Raw genomic sequence first — 15,600 nt, forward strand, 5'->3', positions numbered from 1 at the left:
GTGTGTGTGTGTGTGTGTGTGTGTGTGTGACAGATGAACCCACAGCAGCTTAAAACTGACTTGTTTCCAACAGCAGATGTGACTCCTGCAGCTGGATGATCAAATCAAATCGGTTTTCCCTTCATGGGAATTTCAGCATTTCAGATTTACTTCATGAAAGCTGCACAACTGCTTTGACTGCACTCAAGGTCCTCTCACTAGCTTTTTCACAAGCTTTCAACCGCATGTCTCACTGTTGTATGTGCCATCACACCTAACGGGGGTTCAGGGCTTCTGGTCTTCTGACCCCGAAATCCCACCAGGTTTGTCGGCATCGGGTTCCAGCTGCGGCCCGGTTCTCCTCCTGATACTGGAGCTTCTAACAGGATCAAACAGGCCGCGTTTCTTCTTCTGCTGCTTTAAATGTGTTTCTAACGGGATCAAACGGGCCTCGTTTCTTCTTCTGCTGCTTTAAATGTGTTTCTAACGGGATCAAACGGGCCGCGTTTCTTCTTCTGCTGCTTTAAATGTGTTTCTAACGGGATCAAACGGGCCTCGTTTCTTCTTCTGCTGCTTTAAATGTGTTTCTAATGGGATCAAACGGGCCGCGTTTCTTCTTCTTCTGCTGCTTTAAATGTGTTTCTAACGGGATCAAACGGGCCGCGTTTCTTCTTCTGCTGCTTTAAATGTGTTTCTAACGGGATCAAACGGGCCGCGTTTCTTCTTCTTCTGCTGCTTTAAATGTGTTTCTAACGGGATCAAACGGGCCGCGTTTCTTCTTCTTCTGCTGCTTTAAATGTGTTTCTAACGGGATCAAACGGGCCTCGTTTCTTCTTCTGCTGCTTTAAATGTGTTTCTAACGGGATCAAACGGGCCTCGTTTCTTCTTCTGCTGCTTTAAATGTGTTTCTAACAGGATCAAACAGGCCGCGTTTCTTCTTCTGCTGCTTTAAATGTGTCTCTAACAGGATCCAACAGGCAGCGTTTCTTCTTCTGCTGCTTTAAATGTGTTTCTAACAGGATCAAACAGGCCGCGTTTCTTCTTCTGCTGCTTTAAATGAGTCTCTAACAGGATCCAACAGGCTGCGTTTCTTCTTCTTCTGCTGCTTTAAATGTGTTTCTAACGGGATCAAACAGGCCGCGTTTCTTCTTCTTCTGCTGCTTTAAATGTGTTTCTAACAGGATCAAACAGGCAGCGTTTCTTCTTCTGCTGCTTTAAATGTGTTTCTAACAGGATCAAACAGGCCGCGTTTCTTCTTCTGCTGCTTTAAATGTGTTTCTAACAGGATCAAACAGGCAGCGTTTCTTCTTCTGCTGCTTTAAATGTGTTTCTAACAGGATCAAACAGGCCGCGTTTCTTCTTCTGCTGCTTTAAATGTGTTTCTTGGATGTACTTCCTGCTTTGTTGTGCTGCAGCTACAGACAGCAGCTAAAGTCACAGTCACATTAGAGAATAATACTGATGTGCTGCTGGAATAAACCACTGACAGTCTGCAGGGGGGCTTTTACTTTGAAAACTGGATTCTCTTTGCTGTTTGTTTATCTGACTTCCAGACCAGGCGTGCAGAGACTCTGTGGTAACGCACCGCGGAGCTTCTGCTGGAATTTGAAGGGTTAACTGGAGCGGACGCCATCAGTGACGCAGATGCTCCTGGTGGGATCGAGCCTTCAGAGCCGCTGGGTGGGGTCCTGGAAAGGACACCGCTGAGGGGACTTCAACGCTTGTGTGAGCAAAGATGGAGAAACCTGGAGGGGGCTGACTGGGAGGAACAAACTGTCTCATCTGAACCAGGGTGCTGCTTTGTCATCGGACCTCTGAGCCACAACATGTTCAAGAACTGGGTGGTTCGGAGGAGCAGCTGGGGCCAGAACACCTGAGGCCAAAGATCGATTGTCACATGAGCAGATCTGCAGCCGTATGTCTTCATGATTTCAACTCCTGAAAGCAGGACTGCTGAGTAAAGGACACTAAACCCTCAGCTGTGGAAACACAAGAGACTTTTCCTCTTAGGCATCACATCGTCCAGCATATCTGATATTACAGGTAATAAAGTAAGAGGGGAGCCGCTGTGGAGCTCACTGTGCCGTCCCCCTGCTGCTCTGTGGACCTGACGGCATCATGACCCTACTGGATCAGTATCACTCTCCAGGAGGTGACCGTGAGCTCACCTGATCCATGTTGTTCCCTGACGTCCGGATGAAGTCCTCGCTGTCCGACTTGTTTCCGTCTCTGTCGTCTATGACCAGATCGATGGGCATTTTCCCTTTCAGACAGCTGATGTATCGGTGACAGAAGTTATCACACAGCTCGTGGACCTGGAAATAGAATATAATATATAGATTTTAACTTTTTTAAATCATGGGCATCAATAAGTGTGGTGTTTTAAAACCTGGGCCCTATTTTTACATATCCTGGTGTGTGAGTGACTGGTAGGTAGTAAAAGTGTTGGAACTGGTCCAGTAGATCACCTCAGCCAGCAGACACCAAACGGGCTGCAATGGCTGCAACGTGATCCTTTGGGACAACTGCACCTGATCACAGTAGGTCCACTAAAAGAGCTTGTTTGATCCACTGACAGGCTCAGAGTGTTATTCTAAGTGTGTGACAGCATCATGGAAAGGATCCCTACAGAGAGAGACCTGGAAGATCCTTTTGGTTTAACCACAAACAGCACACACACCAGACTACATTCACTAAAACGGTGATTTTAGCTCACAGGAACACAGGAGCTGCAGGTCTGCTGCTGCCTTGATCAGCTGGCTTGTTTGTGTCAGGGAGTGTTATGCAAGTATCGTGTTGGATCCAAACTAACCCTGTATAGTATATAAAGTATAGTAAATTCGCACAATAACACAAACAAACCAGCTGCAGACCAGCAACTCCCATGTAAAATCACTGCTTTTGTCAGTGGAGTCTGGTGTGTTTGAACAGAGACATTTCTGGAGACAGAATTTTTGTTTCCTTCTGACCTTCTCCAGCTCCAGGAGGTGGAAGCGCAGCACTTGTATCGCCTGGATCATCTACGAAAAAGCCAAATGACCATAATATACAAATGTTTCATGTATAATAAAATAGCATTTAAAGTTATAATAACAGTGTAAATATAACAACTCACCAAATTATCCAGTTCTGGGTTTGATGAAAATAAAGGCCTCTCTGATCGGATCTAGACGAAGAAAGATAATATCATAATTATTAGACAACCCGGCCCACTGCTCCGGGGGCCCAGACCCTCAGAGGGGCCCGAAGGCTCCACCTCACTGATAACGGTGGCAGGTTTAGTCAGTTTTGAAGCAGAGCAACAGACGGAGCGTCTCATTCCCGTCCATCTCTGACCGCGGTTTTTAATCAGCTGTAGCTAAACTCAACGAAACATGATGAAGCAGCTTTTAGCTTCCACACATTGGCTATTTAAAGAAGATATTTCAGCTGGGATTGGCTCCACCGCGCCTTTTATATCTGTATTTAACTAATTATCTTCTCCTAAACCTAACCAACCTGCCACTGAAAACTGATACAAATACAAATAAATTGATGTCATTGATTTTACTTGGGATTTGAGCCAAACTCCCCTGACTAAACCAACAGACGCTTCCATAACGGGACTGTTTGGAGGTGGAAAAAGAAAGTCTGTGACCATAATTGTACAAAAGCTCCACAAAAAGAGCAATTAACGCTTTGAAACAGCTGAAACACAATCACCTGCAGGGAACAGAGGACAGAGAGTGTGTGTGAGAGAGAGAACAAAGGCCGACACCCAACCACTCTGATCCGCAGTGATTAAATGTCCTCACACACCGTTTTCCTCTTTCCATTATTCACATTCCTGCCTGTGGCACATTTTCATTCAAAGACATGTTTGAATGACACTGTCTGACTGTGAAGCACGTTATTATCACAACGTTAGTGTTTTATCTGTAAATATCCACACTGGGATGACAGGATGGATGGAAGTCAATGAGGAAAATGAGGCGACTTCTCTCCTGATTTATCAGCTCAGTGAACAGTTTCTGCTCTCAGTCTCTAGTTTACTGTCTTCTTCAGTTCATGTAGTAAATTATGGTCCATTTAGAGCACATGTGTCAAACTCAAGGCCCGCGGGCCAAATGTGGCCCGCCACGTCATTTTATGTGGCCCGCGAGAGCTTAAAAGGTCTGATTGTATTAAAATAAAAAAAATCTAAAAGGGTGCATTGACCATAAACTACATTTCCCATAATGCATGCCGATTATGTTACCCGCAAAGTGATGGCATCCCGCCACTAGCTTGCGATTGATGTGGAATTTAGAAATACAAACAATGACCCAAAATGTCCAGGAAGAGAAAAACTGATGCAGATGGAAGATCTGTTTCAAGAAAGACGGGAAGTCGAATACATGTTTGTGCTTCAAGGAGAAAATTCGAGAAAAATCGGCATTTTGACACCAAACACGGAGCTACGTGTGCCAAAGTGTCGACGTTTGATCGTTGATTGATGGAGTAATGTGGGTTTCATAACCTGACAAATTAAAAGGATTTATGTTATAATAACAAACATCTTCTTTTTTACATCTATGCAAATAAATATGTAATATTTCAATAAGTAAAAAAATCAGAGTTATTTAACATTAAGGAGTAGTTGCATTTATTTTACATTACATTTATACTGTCTTCCAGTTACATCCGGCCCTTTGAGGGACACCAGTATGCTGATGTGGCCCTCAGTGAAAATGAGTTTGACAGCCCTGATTTAGAGGAAGATACAGAGGGGGCGGGGCTACCTGCTCACTGACCAATCAGAGGCGGGACACACATAAACCTAACCAATCAGAGGTGGAGAGAAGAAAAAAAATAAATAAATCAACATCCATAAAACCAAGATGGAGATTTTGAAAACGCCACCTTTGAAGCTTCAGAACGACGTCCCACAAACCAGCGGGTGACGTCATGATGGCTGCGTCCTCTTTCTTTGCTCAGTCTGTGGTTGTTTTTGGTTTTTGGAGAGGAAACTAAAATAAATTCTAACCCTTCAAAACTCCTCAGATGCCGAGTGTCTCTCTCACGACGTCGTTACAGACTTTCTAGACTGTTTGTATGAAACAGAAAATATGAAGCTTTGTTACAGATTGAAGTATTTAGAAATACACCTCAGCCAACCACAAGTAGTGGAATATAACTAAAGTACTTAAATACAATTAAATACTTTACTATACTTCTGCTCCACTTTTCCACATTTCAGGGGAAATATTGTACTTTTTAACTTTTTACATTTATTTGTCATTACCAGTTACTTTGATTATCAATACCAAACATAAACAACTAATCAGTGTTGATATATTACATTATATACATGTACACTGTTGCCCATAAAGTTGGACTAAAAATTTTTTTCTACCTCTTCTCATGAAATGATTGTGACAATGTGATCGATTCTTGATAAATAAAGTTTATATCTTCTCAACTTTATTGATCAAACTCTTCCAAACACATCACAGTGAAACTTAAACCACAGTGAACCTTTGCAAACTGTGGATTCAGGCTGTAACTAAATTGGGGGTATTGAACAATTATTCCAACTTTATGTATATATATATATATCTATATATATATATATATATATATATATATATATAGATATATATATAGATATATATATAGATAGATAGATAGATAGATATATATATATATATATACATAGATATATATATATAGATAGATAGATAGATAGATAGATAGATATACAGATATCAATACTTATTACGTCTTTGTGCATAACGACTACTTCCACTTTTGAGTAAAATATCTGAATACTTCCACTGCTGATGATCCAAATAAATATTCTGTATAAAGAGAACTTTCACTTTTGACACTGATTATATATAAATAGATAATAGATAAATAAATATATACAAATATATTTAGCTGATAACACTTTTTTAACAAGTTTTAGTGTGAAATATTTTTACACATTCACGTTTCCACTTTTTGTTAAGTACACCAGTGACTAATTAACACACAGTGCACAGACAGTGGAGTAAATGGGGGGGGGGCACTGTTCCTGGTTGGGGGGGGGGTCTGCTCTAAATTAACGTTTGGGTGAAACTGGTGTTTCTGTACCTGTTTGGAGAAGACGGCGATGTCCTCGTTGAAGGAGTCCGAGGAGCAGACGTCTCCTCCGGCCACGCCGCTCTCCCTCGGCGTGCACGTCGCCAATTCACATTTTTCAAAAATCAGTGCGAGCAGAGGGAATAAAGGATGTCTGCAGGAGAGAGAGAGAGAGGAGGAGGAGGAGGAGGAGGAGGAGGAGGAAGGATCAGCACAAACGTCAAAGCTGTAACAACTTTCCTGCTGCTTCAAACCTCAAAATCTATGAGAATAATGAATAATGATCTTTAGAGGACGTTTATACAGGAAAAAATTGATATAATAATGAAATTATTTTGAATGTATCAGCAAATTATTTTAAAAAAAGCAACATAAACCTTTGCTCGGGTTCGGAGGTGAATGGAAGTTTGTGGTTCTCGCAGCATTAAAATTATTATTATTATTAAAAATGGTCTCCCTTCATTGAATATGTGGAGAATTAGTCCCTGATTCTCTAATATCACTTCTAATTGAGTGCTAATGACACATTACCATCAGCAGTGTTTCTTTTTATTCCTTAATAAACATGTTCTTGCTTGTGGACATTATTTTACTCATGTATTAGTATGCATGTGTACTTATTTATATGCATCTGTTGTCATTGTTAACACTTGTCTGTGATGAATTAAGTGCTCTTTAAGCCAATGGTTTTTATAGGGGGCTAGAAAGGGTTCATCCAAAGTGTGGACACATGGAGTTGAGGCAGAAACCTCAAAAAACCTACAACTAAAACTCTTCATACCAGCAAAATGAAATTTAAAAAAATCTGTTGTGTTGTGGCTACGTAATTAAAAAGAAAAACACACTCGAGGACTGTTTTAAAACTAGAAGCAAAAATTAAAGCATTTATTACACTTTTACTGTTTTTTTTAAATGAAGGACAGTTAATCTTTATTAACTTTGACGTTAAATAGAAGTAAAAACAATCCTAAAGTAGCTTTCTGTTCCAACAAATTGTGTTACGCCGTGATTGTGTGCTCCTATTTATTATTGAATAATAAGGATCCCACTGAGAAAAATGCAGTTTCAAGTTCAATTTAACTGCGGAAAGTTATTTGACGCTGAGGTCAGAATGTTTTATCAAAAAAAGGTGAAGATAACCATCACCAGCATTGAAATGAAAGGAGATACCATGATGTTGGCCTATAAAATGGTGTCAAAACCACCAAAACAACAGAATAATTTGATTTCCAACGACAAAAGAAAAAAAAAAAAAGACATATATGGGTATTTTCTGCGCCCTCTATAGGACGGATGGAGACCGACAACAAGCAAGCAAATGACCCAAGTTACTTTATGTACGTTACGCAATTTTATGTTACGAAACTGTCGCAGCGTGGTTACGTTTAAGGAAAAGTACTCAGTTAGGTTTAGGATAAGAGTTTGGTTTGGATTATAAATCACATGACATGTGTAACGTAACTTAAATCTTATATAAGTTAAAATAAGTTAAACTAGCTCAGCCTTGACTTTTGGTTTAACACGTAACACTAACTTGACCTCCTCCCTACGTGGACTTTGTCGCTCTTTAGACTACGTCGCCTGACTTCCTCCTTTCCTCTCGTCACAATCGCTACGGCGACTAGAGGTCGACGACATAAACGTTTGAAAGAAATCGCTCATTTGTCCTTTTCTGTACAAGTTTGGAGAAAAACAGAGGACCCAGAATTGAACCCTGAGGAACTCCAAGCATTTTGTCGCGGAGACGATTGAGTCAGAAGGTTAATTTACAATCTAACATGGATGGAGTGTGGGCAGAAGTTAATGGGATGAAGCTCTGCAGAGTGGACAGAGAACCCACCAGGCAACATCTTAAGTGGAATTACACCGTATTATTGGCTGTAATCTGATTATCGCGTCCGTGTAAACACAGACGGTAGAGCTATGCGTGTTCAGCTAGTTTAGCTAAAGGGCTAAAGAGCCTCCCGAATGCGAGGATTTACTCCTTTTCTCCGTCACATATGATAGTAAACAGAATATTATGGGATTGTCGGCCAGATAAAGCACCTGTCACCTTGTGCTAATGGAAACTTTGGCATTTTGTATAGCGATTACTCAAGAAAATAACCAGCAGATTAATCAATTATGCAGCGACTGAAGGCGATTTGACAGGAAGTGAAACTAGTGAAAGAAAGATGTGACCTTTCTCTAGGATGAAACTATATCTACTACGTTTGCTCAAGGACACATTTTAAGCACTTTAAGTATCATACATGTTGGATTTCATGCTTTTCAGGGGAAATATTCTACTTTTTGCTCCTTTACGGTTGTAGTTGGATTTATATTGCAGATAAAGTTATTATATATATAAAACCTACAAATAGATAAACTCGTAGAAATTGTAGAAAATGAGCTCAACCTCCACTTGCAGTATGATAATACAAAGATACGATGAGCACCGACACTGACAGGAGTCGTCTTTTAGTTTTATTAGTGCTTTTAGTAGGGGAGACTGGGTTTGGTCGTCACGGTGCTCATTACAGCCAAACTAGAGGGCGCCGCTTCATGTTTTATGTTTGTATGTTCAGCTGCTGGATGAAGACGTCTGATCGCAGCGTCAGAGCCTCTGTGAGGAGGTTCGTCTCATTTTACGTTAATAATGAGCCGTTAAGAAACTGTGGCTTTAATAAAACACTGAACTATTCCTTTATTTTACTTCTCATTACAGAGAATAATTTAAACAAATAATCCAGATTCACAGTCGTGGTTTTGAAAACAATCAGACAAACACACGGAGAACTATAGAGCTGGTGATTCTGTTCACTTTAAAGCTGATTTGCTGCCTGTTTTTCTATTTTATTTGTGTATTTGATAGCATGTTAACGAACATCAGTACAAAAATAAAATGTAAGACGTGAACATGCCAGATTTAGCAAAAAAGATAATTTCCATCCGTAGCACCTAAATAAATAAATAAATAAACGTTGTAAATGTTTTTTAAAATCACATTTTGTTGGTTAAACCCTGTTGATAACTGGAGGGACAATCAGACTGTAGAATAAATTATTTAAATTATCTCCCCTACGTTTGGCTGCTCACACTTATTATTATCATTTTCACTGAAGTACTTTTACTCCGGGGGTTTTTCTGCTTTTACCGGAGTAAAGGAGCTGAATGTGTCTGTTTTTTGTGTCTCCCTTCTTGAGAACGAGCAGCAGGATGAATTATCTGTTCATCGTGGTCCGGCTCAGCTCGGCCTGGAATGGATCAGCTTGTAGCTCAAATTTATTGAGGAGCTAAACCCAGAAAACAAACTGTGCTGAAACAGCTTTTTTGTTGTTGTTGTTGTTTTTTTGGTTTTTCCACAGTGTCAGTAAACTCATCATACCCATAAATGGCGTCCTTGTCCCTCTTGGCGGCGTCCCCAGCCGTGGCGGCCATGCTGCTGCTGCCGCTGGACTGGCCGTACTGGTGTGGAGGGTACGGCCCAGTGGTGGCGGCGGCGGCGGCGGCCAGGTGCACGGCCTGCAGGGAGCGGGCGGCGGCGGCGTGGTGGTGGTGGTGGTGATGGTGGTGGGGGTCTCCGTACACCCCGCCCATCCCCTCCAGCCCGTAGTGGGCCAGGTCTTCATACTGAGACACAGAGATAAGAGATGGGTGACCTTTGACCTCTTGAGCCGGCCTGCAGGAGGTGTTCGCTGACCCCAGTGGAGGTCAGAGCGCCTCGAGGTGACAACACGGCGAAATGAAGTGTGTTCGAGGCTCACGAGCAGGATGGAAATTAACTTTACTGCAACTTGAGTTTCATTCAAAAGCAGCAACAAAATCTCAATAAATGCAAAAAAACTGACATGAAAAGACGCAAAACTTGATGCAAATTTCACAAAAAATTAAGATTAACGTGGTTGATTTGGTTCCTACGAACAAAAAGAAGCTTTTTTAAAGAACAATGCAGTGAAAAAAAACAACCTCTAACACAATAAATTAAAGAAATCTAACAGAAGAAAACCTCTAAACTGAGTCGACGTCTCCCACAAACAGCGTCAGCAGAAACTACTTCACGCTGCAGGTTGTTGTGTCTCTGCTGCAAAAACCTAAAAACTGATGTGGGTTTTTTTTTTTTGGGGAAAAAGTTTTGAGCCCCAGAAACAATCAGTCTGTTTAAATGTCTTCACGGTGTCATACAAGTTTGGATCAACGATTGTTTCGTCCAGATTAAATTTGAAACGCAGGACAGAAAATAATTCAGAGAAGGAAAGACAGAAACACACCCTGCAGAGACTCGAAGCTTTTAACATATTAAATAAAAGGACAAATAAAAACACCTAAAAATGGACTTTGTGTCGACCGCACGGCTGCTGTATTAGATTTCATTGTGCAGGCGTTCCTGTTATTATGTCCACCCCCCTTGCTCTTTGTTTGTCTGTCGTGATCAGTGCTGGGATGTTTTTGGGGAAAACTTTTGTAACTTTTTTTTGTAAACGACACCAGAGCCAAACTCCATTCGATTTTCATGTAAAATAAGAAAAACTCAAATTAAAACTAAACCTCACGTTAAGTTTTCCTGAAAAAAAACATCTGAGGCCTCCTGAAATGAAATAATGTTCCTCTCGGCTTGAATCACTTACACATGTATGCATATATGCTGTGGTTATACGGGGGGTGGACAAAATAACACGAACACTGACAGAGGCTAAACTCAGTGAATCTTACAGATATCAGACTTTGTGTTTCTGCTCTTTGTCGTGAATCTTTTTCATCTAAAAAACTTCATGAACTTTTGTCTTCGCTCTGCAAAGCAAACTGGAGTGAATGTGACCGGACAGGTTTTTATATGTTCAGAGGAGAAAACAGAAATTGTAACCTGTGAGTGTTTGCAGGCCTTTATGTGTATAACTTCTAATATTAAACATGAAGGGATTTTGTCTTCTTTTTTTTTATTTTATTTAAATTTTAAAAAAAGCTCAAACTTTTAGGCAACAGTCTGTGAAGAGAAAGTGAGGAGACAGAAAAAAAAAACTAATCTGAGCAGAATTTAATTTGTTTTTCAGTCGATTTAACGGCTGTTTGTTGGTGAAGCTGCTTTTATTTCATCTCAACAGGTTGTTTTTTTTTTTAAAGAAAGGACTAAATAAAGTTTCACCTCCACAGCAACGAGCAAAAAAAGCCTCTTTGAGTTTATTCTTATAAAAACCATGATTTTAGTTTTATTTCTAAAAAGATTCTCAGATTTATAGAGTTTCCAAACGTTGTTCTAACTTCCAGACTGACATTAATAAAGTGCTTTTTATTTAAATAATGGGATTGATTACTCTGATTATTATTTCTTTGAGTGTTGCTGCTGCTGTTTTCCTTGTTTGTACTTTTTCAGCCGCAGGAACAAATCTGATCTCATGTTCATGTTTCAGACAGTTTTAAAGTAGAGAAGCAGCCAAAAAGGTTTTAATGTTCCAATGTTTTAATGTTCACGTGTGAGTCTGTGATAAATCTGTGTTCAGACGAGGCTGAAGCTAAATTTCATGTTTTTTTCTGGGGCACAAACGGCCTCTGAGCGCACAGAGCGGGCGGCGGGACGTCAGAGCCCCGTCAGCGAGCCCCTCCGCTCGGCGTGAGAACGTGTGGAAGCCCGGTGTCCTGGTTCATTCAGTCCGGAGGTAGAAAAGTCTGCAAAGCTCATAAAAATCCTTTTCTTTTTTTTTTTTAAAGGAGAAATAATACTACTGAATAATACTACTGAATATTTTTGTCATGAATCAACTAAAAAAAAAAAAAAAAAATCAACTGAAAAACAAGTTTAAGGCCTAAAGTTCAAAATGAACAAATAACAATAAAAACTAAATTATTTAAAGCTCAAACAGACTTTTAGAAACGATCACCTGCAGCTGGAAATAGTTTTTTTTTATTTCGTTCTTTTTTTTGTAAAAGTAAATGAAATGTAATTAAAAGTTTCCGAGCTCAGTTTTTGTTCTTCAAATTACCACTTTTAGAGGAAATGTTTTCACACCAAACTGTGGAAACGGATATAAAATCAGAATTAAGCTGCTAAATTGAGGAATAAAAACGAAAAGTGCAATGAGTTTTTACTCTTTGAATCCTTTTTACGCACTAGAGAAAGTTTGTTTGGTTGCTAGCTGCAGAGAGATAAATGTTAAATATTGGAAAACTGTGAGAAATCTGATCAATCAGAGTAAAAATTAACTCGTTTCCAAATGTGGGCGCGTTTATTTCTCAGAGTTTAAGTGTCAGTTTGCAGAGAAGTGGTTCACTGAGTGTGTTTCTGGACTCATCAGCTCCCTGCGCGCTAATAAAAGTTGATTTTTACGCACCCGTTGCGCCATCGGCCGCGTCTGTCCGCCCGGACTCCAGGTGACTCCTGCGGGGCAAAACACACATCCAACTCCCGGTACCGGAGCGGTAATCAGTTAATCCCGCGCGCAGCGTGTGTGAGCGAGTCCAGCCGCGGAGAGGAGCGCACAAACACACACGGAGCGGCGGCGGCGGCAGCGGCAGCGGCGGCAGGTCCCTCCGGGCTCCGCTCCGCTCTCCACGGGAACCACCGACGGCGACTCCGCCAACAGCAGCACCAGCCCGGGCAGACGCTGTCCTGCTCCCGGCCTCCAGCTCCGAGCAACAACCCAGCGACCGACCGCTCAGCCAGCAGGCCGAATCCGATCCGGTTACATCCACAGAGGGGCGTTGGAGTGACGCGGACCCGCTCTGAGCCGGGCCGTGCGGCGCTGTCTTCTGCGCGGAGGAGCGTTCAAATCCCCATCGCAGCTCCGCCGGAGCGGCTTCCTCCCTCAGAGCAGGCCGTCCGGGTGTGAGGGGAGGGAGGGAGGGGAGGGGGAGGGGAGGAGAGGAGGGAAGAGTTTGTTCTCTCGCTTAAAGGAGCAGAGACTCGCTGCGCGTCCCCGCAGCTTCCACAAGAAGGCGCGCCCCCGCGAGCTGGCAGCTTAAAGAACCCAGGAGTTCATTCTGACTGAACCAGGAGTCACTTCATCTGAAGGGAAAGGTTGTGTCTACAACTTTAGACGTCCCCAGAAGTCCAGGGGCCCCTGAAGGCCCCACGCTCACTTCGAGGTCATGTAACACAGTGTGCTCACTGAGAGGGGAACTCTGCAATACCACCTTAACTGAGCTCAGGTCTGCCCCGGGACCTTCAGTCAAACAGTCACACTCACTCTGCTGCTGTCAAGACAGAGTTCTTTAAACTACTGAATGTCTCTGCTCTGTCTTTACACCGTCAGCAGACACTCAGACGTTACTCTGCATCACTTTTACCAGAAATAACAAAGTTTGGTCTCTGGGACCAAAACATTTTCCAGATCTTAACTTTAAGTCTTAACCAGCTCTCATCACTTCTCTGAGACTTTAACTAACACGTCACGTCACTATTCATACGTTTGGGTCGATGCTGAGCTGAGCTGAGTAAAACTGAATCTAATAAAAAGATCTTACACACGTATTATTTGTAAAACAGATTTGTAGTCGTGTGATCGTACCTGGACAGGTAACATCTAAAGCAGGTTTAATGTTCACAAGACACATTTAGCTGCTTTTTCTAAGACAGAAACGATCTGCTGCTTCGCTCAGACGTCTTCGTGCGGCGGCGGACAGCCAGGTGGGGTCAGGAGGTCACCGGTGGGCGGGGCCAGACGGCCTGCTGAGGAGGTCACATGATCAACAGATCCCATTATGACATCATAAAGGGAGGCAAGTCTAAACGGCACGTTTTCATTAATGTGACAATGTCACTCTCAGATAAATTACTTTTATTAAATGAAGTAAAGTAAAACAGAATAAAATGTGAAATAAAGCCAAATGACCACAATTATTTTATTACTAAATAAAACTAAAGCAGGAAAGTTTAGTCTTCATATTAAACCATCAGCAGCTCTTTTCCTCTTTAAACGTGACACTAAAATCAGTAACGAGCTTCAGAACAGAAACTGTTTGACATTAAAACATTTCTGATGCTGCACAACAATCACGTCAGTAGATTCATGTTAACAGACAAAAACAGTAAAGCTGCTTCTTTTAAAAAGACTCACGACGAAGTTTTTAAATCGAGGGACAAAACAAATTGAGCTCAGTCTCTTTTACAATGACGCCATCTGCTGTTTGTACACAGTTACTACAGACTGAACAGACCAGAGCTCAACAGGAGACGCTCACACCTGTAACCTCAGAATAATAATAATAATACCACTAAAGTTAAATGAGGAAATATGATGCTTTTTTTTGTAATTGGGGTGAAATGACCCTTTAGTACCCTATAAAACTAGTTTACAACAGTACACAGCAGATGACGTTACTGTAAACGTAGTATTCAGCGCCACAAACACACCACAGCGGCATCGTGGCAAAATTAAAAGTTGTGGCATCATGTTGCTAAAGTTTAGGAGCTTAGTTTGGACAATTTCTAAAAAGCACTTGTGTACCGGGGGGAGAACCGGGGGGGTTCTCATGAGAGAGCAGAGGATTGTCTGCTGGCTGGGTAGAAGGGAGGCAGCAGACCCAGAGAGGAACAGGCTCGTCTCACAGTCAAACCCAGAACTGGGGGTCGGTAACAGGCAGGCAGGCAGGCAGAAGAGGGGAAGGACTGAGGTGAAGCTCCTGGTCAGGAACAGAAGGCCGAGGTAGTTACCGGGCCAGAGCCGAGGAGCGGTAGTCAGGGGACATCAGTCCAAACAGGACTGAACCTTAGAGAGGCGGGGGGGAACCAGGTGAGGAGGACTGGCACTGACTGGAAGGCGTGGCCAGGTGAGCAGGTCAGAGTGGAAAACTACCAGCAGCAGCAGACTCTTCTCTCTGTCCAGGCTCCTCTTATGGAGGGTTTAAAACGTTCTGACATCGAGTTCAAACATTAACACTAATTAAAGGTGCTTTATTTTAATCCCAGAGTCATTTTCAACGACAAGAAACGCTCACACAGTGTTAGTTATCTGTGGGCTCATGAGCTTTAACTTCATGTTTACATCCTGATGGCAGATTCACAAATGAGCCTTTTGTTTCTTTAACCCTTTGAGGGTCTTCAGCACTTTCTAGTGTGTCATGATTTTTATTTTTAGCATATTTTATCAGTTTTTCATGCATATTGCTTATAATTTTGCAAGATGGTGAATTTTTCAGAGTTCTCAATTTTTTTCATGTATTTTTTGTGTATTTTAGACCATAAAATGATGCGCATCATGACAAAAACATGGCAATTTAAGGGTTAATTTTTTAAAAAACTAATTAAAATTTGATATGTATGATTAGGGCTGATGCTGGTCTAAAAAACTATTTTAAAAAAATTTAAAAAAAAGAAAGATTTTTAACATTTTTATGGCTTGTTTTTATGCATACACATTTATGTGTGTAAGGATCTTTAACGTGATTATTTCTGAGGACCTTCAAGGGGTTAATACATGAAAATAACACTTATTTAGTATTTTATGTATTTTAGCCGCTGAACTTTTAAACGTTTTCTAATTTAACAAAGTTTTTCTGAAGCAGCCGAGACGTTTTGACAAACCACTTGAACTGTATGTAGTTTTTTCTGCATAGCTGCTGTTT

General features: G+C 41.4%; 1 protein-coding gene across 1 annotated transcript in view; it reads right to left on the reverse strand.

Moving 5' to 3' along the window:
• Window positions 1-12,822, reverse strand: part of LOC139223628 (homeobox protein Meis1-like) — a 48,796-nt gene extending 35,974 nt beyond the window's left edge. Inside the window, exons 1-6 of the mRNA XM_070855597.1 lie at window positions 12,369-12,822; window positions 9,431-9,675; window positions 6,076-6,217; window positions 3,095-3,145; window positions 2,949-2,999; window positions 2,148-2,294 (exon numbers count right to left, since the gene is read on the reverse strand). Coding sequence (XP_070711698.1) covers window positions 2,148-2,294; window positions 2,949-2,999; window positions 3,095-3,145; window positions 6,076-6,217; window positions 9,431-9,675; window positions 12,369-12,380 — 648 coding nt within the window. The 5' untranslated portion in view covers window positions 12,381-12,822. The remainder of the gene's footprint in view (window positions 1-2,147; window positions 2,295-2,948; window positions 3,000-3,094; window positions 3,146-6,075; window positions 6,218-9,430; window positions 9,676-12,368) is intronic.
• Between the last annotated feature and the right edge of the window lie 2,778 nt (window positions 12,823-15,600).

Source organism: Pempheris klunzingeri, chromosome 3 (genome assembly GCF_042242105.1).
Source record: "Pempheris klunzingeri isolate RE-2024b chromosome 3, fPemKlu1.hap1, whole genome shotgun sequence".
NCBI lineage: Eukaryota > Metazoa > Chordata > Actinopteri > Acropomatiformes > Pempheridae > Pempheris > Pempheris klunzingeri.